Below are 13,363 nucleotides of genomic sequence, written 5' to 3'. Positions count from 1 at the left end.
GCAGTGTTATCTGTGGTGATCCATGTTTCTGTCAGTGCCAAGAAGTCGAGGGACTGGAGGGAGGCATAGGCTGAGATGAACTCTGCCTTGTTGGCCGCAGATCGGCAGTTCCAGAGGCTACCGGAGACCTGGAACTCCACGTGGGTCGTGCGCGCTGGGACCACCAGATTAGGGTGGCAGCGGCCACGCGGTGTGGAGCGTTTGTATGGTCTGTGCAGAGAGGAGAGAACAGGGATAGACAGACACATAGTTGACAGGCTACAGAAGAGGCTACGCTAATGCAAGGAGATTGGAATGACAAGTGGACTACACGTCTCGAATGTTCAGAAAGTTAAGCTTACGTAGCAAGAATCTTATTGACTAAAATGATTAAAATGATACAGTACTGCTGAAGTAGGCTAGCTGGCAGTGGCTGCGTTGTTGACTTTGTAGGCTAGCTGGCAGTGGCTGCGTTGTTGACACTACACTAATCAAGTCGTTCCGTTGAGTGTAATAGTTTCTACAGTGCTGCTATTCGGGGGCTAGCTGGCTAGCTAGCAGTGTTGATTACGTTACGTTGCGTTAAAAGAACGACAATAGCTGGCTAGCTAACCTAGAAAAATCGCTCTAGACTACACAATTATCTTTGATACACAGACGGCTATGTAGCTAGCTATGTAGCTAGCTACGATCAAACAAATCAAACCGTTGTGCTGTAAAGAAATGAAATGAAAAATGTGATACTACCTGTGGAGCGAAGCGGAATGCGACCGGGTTGTTGAGTGCGGAAGTTCTATTCAGTAGACGTTGGCTAGCTGTTGGCTAGCTAGCAGAGTCTCCTACGTTAAGGACGACAAATAGCTGGCTAGCTAACCTCGGTAAATTAAGATAATCACTCTAAGACTACACGCTCTAAACTACACAATTATCTTGGATACGAAGACAGCAAAGACAACTATGTAGCTAGCTAACACTACACTAATCAAGTCGTTCAGTTGAGTGTAATAGTTTCTACAGTGCTGCTATTCGGTAGACGGTGGACGTTTGCTAGCTGGCTAGCTGCTGGGCAGATAGCAGTGTAGACTACGTTAGGACAACGAAATACGAAGTTGCAATAGAAGTGCTGACTGTTTCACTTTGTTGTCCTCTTTCTTTTCCTTTTTCTTCTGTCCTTCTTTTGTCCTTATTTTGTCTTCCTTTCTTCTGTTAACTAGATATTTTTTTGTTGTTATTCTTTGTAAGCTAGCTAGCTTCTTACAGGAGAGTCCCTAGCAACTGCTTAGCAACAAGTAAACAATTCTGCTAGCAATTCAACTAGCTAAGATAACTACAATTTTATGAAAAATAGTTAATTTTTCAAAAGCCCGTCTTTTTTGGTTTGTTCCTGGTTTTGTCTAGTTTTGTGTTTTGTGTAGTTGCCCTGGCTGTGTGTTTTCAATGCTCTTTCTGAGGGAAGGAGGTTGTTGGCCAAGATCTCGCGATACATGGCCCCATCCATCCTCCCCTCAATACGGTGCAGTCGTCCTGTCCCCTTTGCAGAAAAGCATCCCCAAAGAATGATGTTTCCACCTCCATGCTTCACGGTTGGGGTTGTACTCATCTTTCTTTTGTACTCATCTTTCTTTTTTTCTTTTTCCTCCAAACATGGCGAGTGGAGTTTAGACCAAAAAGCTCTATTTTTGTCTCATCAGACCACATGACCTTCTCCCATTCCTCCTCTGGATCATCCAGATGGTCATTGGCAAACTTCAGACGGGCCTGGACATGCACTGGCTTGAGCAGGGGGACATTGCGTGCGCTGCAGTTTAATCCTTGACGGCGTAATGTGTTACTAATGGTTTTCTTTGAGACTGTGGTCCCAGCTCTCTTCAGGTCATTGACCAGGTCCTCCCGTGTAGTTCTGGGCTGATCCCTCACCTTCCTCATGATCATTGATGCCCCACGAGGTGAGATCTTGCATGGAGCCCCAGACCGAGGGTGATTGGCAGTCATCTTGACCTTCTTCCATTTTCTAATAATTGAGCCAACAGTTGTTGCCTTCTCACCAAGCTGCTTGCCTATTGCCTATTTAACCCTGATGTCCTTACACCCTCTCTGGTCTTGGCCATTGTGGAGAGGTTGGAGTCTGTTTGATTGAGTGTGTGGACAGGTGTCTTTTCTACAGGTAACAAGTTCAAACGGGTGCAGTTCATACAGGTAATGAGTGGAGAACAGGAGGGCTTCTTAAAGAAAAACTAACAGGTCTGTGAGACCCGGAATGATTACTGGTTAGTAGGTGATCAAATACGTATGTCATTCAAATAAAATGCAAATTAATTACTTAAAAATCATACAATGTGATTTTCTGGATTTTTGTTTTAGATTCCGTCTTTCACAGTTGAAGTGTACCTATGATAGAAATTACAGACCTCTACATGCTTTGTAAGTAGGAAAACCCGCAAAATCGGCAGTGTATCAAATACTTGTTCTCCCCACTGTATGTATGTATGTATGTATGTATGTATGTATGTATGTATGTATGTATGTATGTATGTATGTATGTATGTATGTATGTATGTATGTATGTATGTATGTATGTATGTATGTATGTATGTATGTATGTATGTATGTATGTATGCATGTATGCATGTATGCATGTATGCATGTATGTATGTATGTATGTATGTATGTATGTATGTATGTATGTATGTATGTATGTATGTATGTATGTATGTATGTATGTATGTATGTATGTGTGTGTATGTATGTGTGTATGTGTATTTATGTGTGTGTGTATGTGTATTTATGTGTGTGTGTATGTGTATTTATGTGTGTGTGTGTGTGTATACACACACACACACTCATTGGACAGTTTATTAGGTACACAACCCTGTTGCCAAAAATGGTCACATGTCTAGCTATATAAAACTGTCAGACAGGCATCGAGGCATTCAGTTACTGTTGTATTGAATGTTACAATGGGCAAAACAAATGACCTAAGTGACTTTGAGCGTGGTATGATCATCAGGGCCAGGTGCGCCGGTTTCAGTATCTCAGAAAAAGCTTTTCATTCACAACAGTGGCTAGGTTTTACCGAGAATGGTGCGACAAAAAGAAAACATCCAGTCAGGTGTGGGGGAAAGTTTTCCTGGCACACATTAGGTCCCGTGATACCAAGTGACCGACGTTTCCATGCCCGAAGAATTCAGACCGTTCTGGAAGCTAAGGGGGGTCCGACCCGGTACTAGATCAGTTTATATTTTGGCAGACAGACGGACAGACTCACTGCTCTCCTGGTCAGGTGGCTCAATGTTGTAACCGTAGCCGATGAGAGTGCGGACAGATGCACAGACAGTGTCTCTGTTGGTCTTCTTGGTCTTTTCATCCAGCAGGTTGTACGGCACCAGGCGCGGGTTGCGCTTGTTCATTATGTCCTGAACATGGAAAGAAACAGTTCAAATCAACAAACAATTGTGTGAGTCATAGAATGATTGTGCAAGTTATGGACTTTCATATCCTGGAAAGATTGATACTGTATAAAGAAAGCTCCAAGAACAATATTGTTTGTTTTTCTAAACATCTTGAATAGTTATGTAAGGGACATTTTTAAATGTTGGTGCTATTCTTATAACTCATTTCTGTGTTCTATTCATGTGCTGTTCTATAAACCAATTCCTGTGTTGATGCAAGTGGCTGACTGCACAAATCACACCTATCAGTAGCTGTGATTTGGCAGTACGCCCAGACCGTGTTTTGAGAACGAACGACCGTGTTTTGAGAACAAACTAAAGATATCTCAGTTTCAAGGTCTCAGCTTAGAGAAGAGAAGCCTTGTGAGGTGTTGTTCTGGCACATGTTATGAAACAGTATTGGTCAATCACATGGATGAAACAAAACAGTAAGGATTAATTCATTATGCTAAATCATGGAAATATAACATGTCTGTGTATAGCCGTGTATAAGACAACGGTTGGGACTGCCTCGCCAGAGTTTTTCTGACAGACATGTGTACTATGGTGCATTGAGTTGGTTGGAACCTCTCCAGCGCGTTGACAATAAACAATGATTCATTTAAGATTGACTTTGAGTGTCCCTGTGGAAGAATTTCCACAACAGTTACATAAATGTTGGCTCTGAAAGCATCATAACTACGAAAACTCATGAGTCAGTAGGACTCATACTTGTTGTGTGCCCACCTGTAAGCCTTCGTGTGCGTTAAAAGCCACCTGACAGAAACACATTGTCTAAAATGACTTAAGCTATGATCACAGGTTAGCTTTCCCACGGGATCAGAGAGAGATGAAAGATACCTGTACAATGCTGTAGGTCCACCCCTGGTGAACCCTGTCACGAGCCCACACGTTGTGCCCATTCTCTGCCAGTCTCTCCACTAGGTTGGTCTGGTTGGGTGTCAGCTTGACATGGTTGAGGTCCAGAGGGGCAGGCTTATATCCACTACTCATCATATACCTGTGGACCAAACCTGATGTTATGATTAGACTAGTAAGTGAGATGTCATTAGGACTCTTCTATTACACTCACTAAGTGAACAGGACTCTACTTTAAAAGACAATCCAACATTTCAAAACGTTTATCTCTGATAATATGAATGAAAAAGGAAACCTCACACTGCTCTTGATAGGATCACTGATCTTTAATAAGGTTATGTATCGGCCTCACGGCCTTCGTCAGAAAACAATACTGTCAACCATGTTAGTTAATATCGGAGAATAATTGAGTCAACATCGAAAATAGTCTGAGATCCTGTTTTGAGGTCTGACTCACGTCTTGGGCATCTTGATGTTCTTCAGGTTCTCCTCTGCTTTCTCATCTCCCATGCCCACATGGCAGCCCAGCGCCAGTAGAGTCCTTTGAGAAACAGAGGTAGTGAATACTGAGCACACACACACTAGGCGGAGAGGGCGTGTACAAGACCTTGACTCACTTGAGTGTTTCTACTGACATGGCAAGGTTGTAATTCCTCTCTGGCTCTGGCAGGCTCTGGAAATCTACCAGGCAGGGGTGCAGTTTCTGGTTGTCATCTCGGAACTGGAGTAGAGGAATGCAAGCAGAGGACAGAAACAATTTGTTTGCCAGATTGAAGTAAATAGATAGTCAGTCAGTCATGTAAGCAGTGTGAGCTGAATAGGGCAGTATGGGAAGCACTCACCGACCCATAGGTCCATCCTTGTTCAATGCGAGTGACAGCCCATAGCTCATGGCTGTTTTCTGCCAGCTTTTCCCGAATGCGCTCCAAGAGAGGCGGAAGCACAATCTGAAAGGACAACATGGTGAATGGAAGCAAGAGAAAGGAGACAGAGAAATGCATTGATAAGTCAAGACTTTTACCTGTGCTGTGTCCACAGGGCAGGGGGTGAAGGCTGTGTGCGAGAGGGACTGTGTAGGCCCCAACAGATTGCGGACACCATTGACATCATGCTTATACTCCTTGATGGGCTCAATATGCAGTCGATCCTTGGGTAGCACAGCCTCATAGCACGGAGCATAGCCTGGTGGTGGGAGGAATTTAAAGTCTCCATGACGCCCTCCCAGGAGAAAACGAACCCTGGACGTTTTAAAGAAGAACAACATTAACAGTGATGACTCATTCTACATCCCCTCTGACAGATTCTAAATAACAACAGCCCTGTTAGCCCCATCAGAGGTTCTCACCTGACGCCTGCAGAGAAGCTGACGACAGGGAAGAATAAGCCGTCCAGGTTGAAGTTCTCAAACATGCCCTGCACCGGGTGCCCGTTGATACGGAACGAAATACTGGGCACACTCAGATCAAGGCAGCAGCTGACCACATCGTCTGCGGCTAGGATGTGCATGTTGGGGGTGGCGACATGACGTGGGACTCGTCCTGGGGAGGCAGACAGACAGAGGTCAGCATCACCTCAACCTTGTCAAAGAGAACTGCATTCTACAGATAAGCTCTGCTGACTGTACCTGACCACAGGTGGAGTCCATCAAAGGCATATGAGTAGAGGTCGTCCCCCACCCCATTACCACCCCAGCCCTCACCACCTCCAGGGTAGGGGCTGTAGCCATCAGTCAGAGCCCAGCCCACACGCAGGTGGAAGGCCTGGGCGGTCAAGAAGGGCTCTACATGGTCCACCATCACCTCAAAATACCACTTCTTATACTGAGTTGATCCTCCACACGTTCCTAGAAAGATGTTGGGCCTCACACTGAGGGGGGAGGAACATAACCACGACTTTAACGGTTTGAAGAAAAAAAAACAATTGGATATTCAACTAAATGAATTTAGAATGACCAGATGTCACACCTGGTGACATAATTGATGATGTTGGACTGCAGGAGGAGATCGCGACCCGGAAGCAGATTCTCTGTGATGAGATTCTGATTGGACCTTACAGCCACCCCATTACACACACACAAAGAGCAGAGCACATCCAACACCTAAGAAAACACAGGGAGAGCAAGGTCAAAGGGCTAGTGATTCCCAAATCACTGGACTGCCAACCAGATTACCTTTGAACACTTCTCTGGATAAATACAGGCTTAAATAATATTCACTGACCTTGTGATTGCGTCCATGCTTATCCAGTAGAGAAATTATAGATTTAATGTGGTTCTCCTGGATAATGTTCAAAACCTCTGGACTCTCAATCAGAACACAGTATAGCACCTCCAGGATGCCTGCGGTGAACATAATACACAATGAAGCACTGACGATTCACCCAAAACACATTAACGTCAATCTGAAAGGGGTGCTAGAGGTTCTGAAAGGGGACTTTACCTGAGGAGGCCTCCAGACGGTCCAGTTTGCTGACCAGCCAGTCCAGATTATCACAGAACAGTGCACAGTTCGCCCGGTTCCCCCTGATCAGTGAGGCTTCATAAGAAGACAATGACAGAGAGAACAGACACTACCCGATCAGAGCTAGGTCGTGTTCAGGATGACAGGCATGCTGGCACAAAAACTACAGCAATGCAGAGAAGGTGATGTACCTTGGAACACGAAGTGAAAGGATCAATAGCGGGTCACATACCCAGCAGCTCGTAGAGGAGATTAACTATCTCCTTCCAAGACTCGGCAGCCTCCTCCCCTGCAAACTCGGAGAAGTGGGCCGCTGTGTTGTAGACATTGAGTCGGTCGATACAGTCCAGCACCAGGGTGATCATGCCCTGTTGGAATGGCACAAATAGCATGGGAATACCAAAGGCAGGAGCAGTCCAGGGAAAATAGTTAGAAAGTAAATCAACGTTTATTTGTCACAGCACAGAATAGAGCGGGTGTAATGATACCGTGAAATGCTTACTTGCAGTTCTTCCCCAACAGAATAAATATAAAGCACATTCGGTAGTATTCAGACACCTGGACTTTTTCCACATTTTGTTACGCTACAGTCTTATTCTAAAATTAATCAAATTATTATTTTTCCTCATCAATCTACACACAATACCCCATAATGACAAATCAAAAACAGATTTGACATGATTTACATACAGTAAGAATTCAGACCCTTTGTTATGAGACTCGAAATTGAGCTCAGGTGCATCCTGTTTCCATTGGTCATCCTTGAGATGTTTCTACAACTTGATTGGAGTCCACCTGTGGTAAATTCAATTGATTGGACATGATTTGGAAAGACACACACCTGTCTATATAAGGTCCCACAGTTAACAGTGAATGTCAGAGCAAATAACACGCCATGAGGTCGAAGGAATTGTCCGTAGAGATTCGAGACAGGATTCTGTCGAGGCACAAATCTGGCGAAGGCTACCAAAAAATGTCAGCAGCATTGAAAGTCCCCAAGAACACAGTGGCCATCATTCTTAAATGGAAGAAGGTTGGAACCACCAAGACTCTTCCTAGAGCTGGCCTCCCGGCCAAACTGAGCAATCAGGAGAGAAGGGCCTTGGTCAGGGAGGTGACCAAGAACCTGATAGTCACTCTGACAGAGCTCCAGAGTTCCTCTGTGAAGATGGGAGGATCTTCCAGAAGGACAACCATCTCTGCAGCACTGCACCAATCAGGCCTTTATGGTAGAGTGGCCAGACGGAAGCCATTCCTCAGTAAAAGGGACATGACAGATGCTTGGATTTAGCCAAAAGGCACCTAAAGGACTCTCAGGATCATGAGAAACAAGATTCTCTGGTCTGATGAAACCAAGATTGAACTCTTTGGCCTGAATGCTAAGCGTCATGTCTGGAAGAAACCAGGCACCATAGCTGTGGTGAAGCATGATGGTGGCAGCATCATGAAAACCTGCTCCAGAGAGCTCAAGACCCCTGACCAGAGTGAAGATTCACCTTCCAACAGGACAACAACCCTAAGCACACAGCCAAGGCAACTCAGGATTGGCTTTGGGACAAGTCTCTGAATGTCCTTGAATGACCCAGCCAGAGCCCAGACGAACCCGACCGAGCATCTCTGGAGAGACCTGAATGTAGCTGTGCAGCAACACTGCCCATCCAACCTGACAGAGCTTGAGAGGATCTACAGAAAAGAATGGGAGAAACTCCCCAAATATGTGCCAAGCTTGTAGCATCATACCCAAGAAGACTGAAGCCTGTAATCGCTGCCAAAGGTGCTTCAACAAAGTACTGAGTAAAGGGTCTGAATACTGTGATAGTGATATTTCCGTTTTTAAGATAAGTTTGTAAAAGTTTCTTAAACCCTGTTTTTGCCTTGTCATTATGGGTTACTGTGTGTAGATTGAGGGGGGAAAACAATTGAATCCATTTTAGAATAAGCCTGTAACGTAACAAAATGTGGAAAAAGTGAAAGTGTCTGAATGTTGAATACTGAATACTGTACAGTGTATCCTCTGGAGCTGCTGTCTGTGAGCACTGACCTCCTCTTGGAAGAGGTTCTGTCTGTTCTTAAGGGAGCGTAGTCTGGTCTGTTTCTCCTCGTGCTCCAGCTCCTCTGGGGGCTGGAAGTAGAAGATGAGGTCCTGCAGGGAGAGGACCACAGAGTCCATGGGCAGAGACGGTGAGCCTGAAGATGACCTGTTCTTCCCACTCAGAGAGTCCAGCGCTCTGGAGACACAGAACAAGCCACAACGTCACTGCACTGACCAAACATTAAAGCAGAGCCTTCTGGCCCTCCTGAAGGATAGCAGTAAGTCAAAGGGGGTCTATACATAACACCATAATGTGCACAAGCATGAACATGTTCACCGATTCTTAGGTATGTGCTCAGACAGCAAGTGCAGTGGGAGTGGAGAGGGGCCATACTTGATGAACTGGGTGAAGAGGCCTGCTGTGTTGTAGATCATACGAGCAGCCTGGAACTCCTCTGTCTGGGAGCGGGCCACGGTCAGGGCATCGTCCATGTGGCCCTCCTTGTGAAGGATGGCCTGACAGATACAAGAGGTGCATTAACAACATGGATGAAAAACTAGGTTCATTCAAGGGAGAAGCTGTCTACAGAGTACTTTAAAAGGCTCTAAAATGTCTTTATTTTGTCTTGGCATGTAGTTTGACGTTGTTCTTCCTGTCCTTTAGGTGTTCAGGGCAAGTTGCCACATGAGTCCTCCATACCTTCCTCTTAAGAGGTCCCAGGCGAGCGGACTTGGCATCGACAGAGGCGTATGTAAGCCAGAGGCCAGTGGAGACGTGCTGTACAAAACACATGGACTCCCCATACTTGATCTCTGGCATGCCCATGCCCTCCACATCTCGCTTCTTAACCACCTCCACCTTTTCCTGCGGGGTGGACCGTGAAACAACAAGGAGAAGGAATTCAACACAACGTCAACAGAGCTGGGTATGGAGGGATGATGGAAATGCTGTTACCTTCTATGAAATGGACCACATGCGGAAAATGCATGTAGTCCGTTGCTCTTTTTATTTTCACACTGCCGTTTGTGACGACTCTGACCTTGGAGATTCTGAAGCAGAAGGCTGACATCTTGGCGTTGGCTTTTTCAGGGTCCACCACCATCAGTCCTTTCTCTTCATCCAAGCAGAGGTAGCGGCCTGTGGTTATATGGCGCACTCGGAACGACTGGCCCCATTTCATGTGACCTCCACTCCATCTACACAGAGCCATAATTATAACCCCAAGGAGAGAACTCGTTAAGAAATGTGAATGGTTTATGTTACTTAAAGCTGATGGACACAAGCGCATTCGCTCACCCAATCCGGAGGGGTTCTAGTCTCCATAGTGACCGGGCATGGCTACAGACAGCACCCCCTTCATAGTGAGCAATTCTGAAAAACAGATGGGCTGTTAGTGACAGATGATAAGGTATCTGTTTAAATGTAGAATAATTCAACAGTTTTCATCACCTGCGCTGGTTGTCTCCTTGCTCGGCAGCAGGGATAGCCAAGCACTCATCCATGTGACCATGGAACAGTCTCAGAACATAGCCTCCAGTCAGAAAGCCTGAGGGGATAATGTTACATCAACAATGAGAGAAAGACCAACTCAATCACCAACGAAAATGCAGTCCCCCAGTGCATAACTGTGATAACAGTGATATGCACTGTGAGGCCATATAAAATATACATTGTGGCGCAATGTGTGGTGCTGTCTGTATATTATGCACTGTGTGGCCATGTGTGGTGCTGTCTGTATATTATGCACTGTGTGGCCATGTGTGGTGCTGTCTGTATATTATGCACTGTGTGGCCATGTGTGGTACTGTCTGTATATTATGCACTGTGTGGCCATGTGTGGTGCTGTCTGTATATTATGCACTGTGTGGCCATGTGTGGTGCTGTCTGTATATTATGCACTGTGTGGCCATGTGTGGTACTGTCTGTATATTATGCACTGTGTGGCCATGTGTGGTGCTGTCTGTATATTATGCACTGTGTGGCCATGTGTGGTACTGTCTGTATATTATGCACTGTGTGGCCATGTGTGGTGCTGTCTGTATATTATACACTGTGTGGCCATGTGTGGTACTGTCTGTATATTATACACTGTGTGGCCATGTGTGGTGCTGTCTGTATATTATGCACTGTGTGGCCATGTGTGGTACTGTCTGTATATTATGCACTGTGTGGCCATGTGTGGTGCTGTCTGTATATTATGCACTGTGTGGCCATGTGTGGTGCTGTCTGTATATTATACACTGTGTGGCCATGTGTGGTACTGTCTGTATATTATGCACTGTGTGGCCATGTGTGGTGCTGTCTGTATATTATACACTGTGTGGCCATGTGTGGTGCTGTCTGTATATTATACACTGTGTGGCCATGTGTGGTGCTGTCTGTATATTATACACTGTGTGGCCGTGTTAAATTCAGAATATTCAGATTTATGTTTGCTGTCAGTCAAACTGTGCAAAAGTAAAACCGAAACTCTGCAGTTAAGGTTAGGCATTAATTCAGAGTGGTTAAGGTAAGGTTTAAGGATTGGGATAGGGATAGGGTTAGGGTTAGGGTTAAAAGGTCAAATTTACAAATAAAAATAAGTGCCTAGCACTGGGATTGAACACGCGATCCTCTGTTCGCACATCAACAAGACCCTAGCACGAGCCTACTAGATACTAGGTGACTCGCCACCTAGTGGACAGTAGGAAATTGCAATGGAAATAATGAAGACACCCAGGCATGGAAATCAGTTGCCTGCAGTTATGAGTCACCCAGGAGTCATATTTCACACGAGAAAATCATGGCAGTCAAGTGTAGTGTTTCTAGATAATAAACTCATGATTATGAAATAGAAAAACAATCAAAGCATATACACACCTTCCGCAAGTTCACAGCCAGACATCACCGGGTTCATGGTCCACAGAGTCTGCATGAAGGAGGCGTCCACCATGAGTTCACCACTAGCATAGGAGAGGTGCTAGAGAGAGAGAGAGAAACAGAGAGAGACAAGAACATGTCAGCTCCATCCCTAACCTTGGTCTGAAAGTCCACTTGGCAATGTGTCACCAACGTGGCTCACCAGGTATCTCTCAGAGGACACGCTGACCAGGATGAGGTCATCTCCCACCCTGACCTTCTCTCCCTCTGATCTCTGCTTGGACGCAGGATGAATAGTCCACCAGCACGCCTCCCCTGTGAAGGAATAAATGCATCAGTCAACGAATGAGCAATATGAACACTGTGCAGAAAAGATGCAGACATACCACTGCTCTTCTCTATGGTAAAAGCCATACCTGTGGAATTTTCCTGTAAGCCCACATCAAAGGCCAGTTTGTCTGTGAGTGACCTTGAGGTAGTCAAACAGCTGAGGTACTGCAGTACACAGAGAGAGTGGATATTACACAGTGAATTACAATGCGCTCATTGACAAGCAAACCTATGTAACAGTAACACTGAGTTTACAGGGGAGTGTGGGTGTGAGAGACTACTGGATGAGGTAGAACATGTGAGAGACTACTGGATGAGGTAGAACATGTGAGAGACTACTGGATGAGGTAGAACATGTGAGAGACTACTGGATGAGGTAGAACATGTGAGAGACTACTGGATGAGGTAGAACATGTGCAAGACTACTGGATGAGGTAGAACATGTGAGAGACTACTGGATGAGGTAGAACATGTGAAAGCCTACGCAGCGAGACGGAGAGGAGGCTGCTTACCATGCTGGAGTGAGTGTGTTTCAGAAGGATAGCATGGCCATACAGCAGGGTACGGTGGCCCCCTCCTTGAGATGACTGGACAGAGCAGAGAATAGAAAGACATTACAGAGAGAGAGAGAGAAAGTAAAAAACAAAATCGAACCAAAGAGAGTAGTGTATGATTCAACATTCAGCATACAGACTGCTAAGGTCAGGCACACAGGACTGTTGTAAGACTGGGGACAGAGACAGGAGTTGAAGAAAGCATCCTCCTCGTACCAAACTGAGAACAATGTGGCAGGCAACAGGGAACCTGTGTATTGAAGGTGTCTTGGCTGAGAGGAGTCAGAGAGCCCACCACAGAGAACCAACTAAGGTTGCAAACTTCTGGGAACTTTCAATAAATTCCCTGGTTTCCCAAATTCCTGAAGCCTCCAACCAGGATTTCTGGAAGACCAGGGAATTTATTGAAAGTTCCTGTAATTTTTCAACCCTAGAACCAACAAAAAACAGGTCCAGAGTGTGCAAACCAGGTGTGAGTGGAAAGGGGAATTCACGCAATTATCATAAAACATCAAGTCACATGACTAACAATACCAGAAGCAAGAAACAATAACACAGTCACATGACTAACAATACCAGAAGCATGAAACAATAACACAGTCACATGACTAACAATACCAATACCAGAAACACATTTCTACATGTCTGTAACTGGAAGAGAGAAAAAGTGACATTCAGACCAGAAAACAATATTGTAGATAAAAAGAAGGGAAGGTACACAATAGTAGGTTTTGGTAGACAGAAGGTACACAATAGTAGGTTTTGGTAGACAGAAGGTACTAAGGTTCACAATAGTAGGTTTTGGTAGACAGAAGGTGCTCTTTGGTCCTCAAAAAGAAAGG

At 45.2% G+C, this 13,363-nt stretch overlaps 1 protein-coding gene across 1 annotated transcript in view; it reads right to left on the bottom strand.

The window, feature by feature from the left end:
* The window catches only part of LOC124006950 (ryanodine receptor 1-like), a 102,285-nt gene that overhangs the window by 71,157 nt on the left and 17,765 nt on the right, over positions 1 to 13,363 (bottom strand). Inside the window, exons 5-26 of the mRNA XM_046317142.1 lie at positions 12,480 to 12,554; positions 12,054 to 12,132; positions 11,840 to 11,952; positions 11,638 to 11,737; positions 10,228 to 10,324; positions 10,075 to 10,149; positions 9,818 to 9,974; positions 9,478 to 9,642; positions 9,172 to 9,293; positions 8,787 to 8,973; positions 6,978 to 7,113; positions 6,725 to 6,820; positions 6,506 to 6,624; positions 6,251 to 6,384; positions 5,911 to 6,152; positions 5,632 to 5,824; positions 5,308 to 5,524; positions 5,129 to 5,233; positions 4,904 to 5,007; positions 4,744 to 4,827; positions 4,269 to 4,428; positions 3,245 to 3,392 (exon numbers count right to left, since the gene is read on the bottom strand). Of these exons, the coding sequence (XP_046173098.1) occupies positions 3,245 to 3,392; positions 4,269 to 4,428; positions 4,744 to 4,827; positions 4,904 to 5,007; positions 5,129 to 5,233; positions 5,308 to 5,524; positions 5,632 to 5,824; positions 5,911 to 6,152; positions 6,251 to 6,384; positions 6,506 to 6,624; positions 6,725 to 6,820; positions 6,978 to 7,113; positions 8,787 to 8,973; positions 9,172 to 9,293; positions 9,478 to 9,642; positions 9,818 to 9,974; positions 10,075 to 10,149; positions 10,228 to 10,324; positions 11,638 to 11,737; positions 11,840 to 11,952; positions 12,054 to 12,132; positions 12,480 to 12,554 (2,908 nt within the window). The remainder of the gene's footprint in view (positions 1 to 3,244; positions 3,393 to 4,268; positions 4,429 to 4,743; positions 4,828 to 4,903; positions 5,008 to 5,128; positions 5,234 to 5,307; positions 5,525 to 5,631; positions 5,825 to 5,910; positions 6,153 to 6,250; positions 6,385 to 6,505; positions 6,625 to 6,724; positions 6,821 to 6,977; positions 7,114 to 8,786; positions 8,974 to 9,171; positions 9,294 to 9,477; positions 9,643 to 9,817; positions 9,975 to 10,074; positions 10,150 to 10,227; positions 10,325 to 11,637; positions 11,738 to 11,839; positions 11,953 to 12,053; positions 12,133 to 12,479; positions 12,555 to 13,363) is intronic.

The sequence above is a fragment of the Oncorhynchus gorbuscha genome, linkage group LG20 (assembly GCF_021184085.1).
Source record: "Oncorhynchus gorbuscha isolate QuinsamMale2020 ecotype Even-year linkage group LG20, OgorEven_v1.0, whole genome shotgun sequence".
NCBI classification, from domain to species: domain Eukaryota; kingdom Metazoa; phylum Chordata; class Actinopteri; order Salmoniformes; family Salmonidae; genus Oncorhynchus; species Oncorhynchus gorbuscha.
This window is presented reverse-complemented; position numbering and strand designations above follow the sequence as displayed.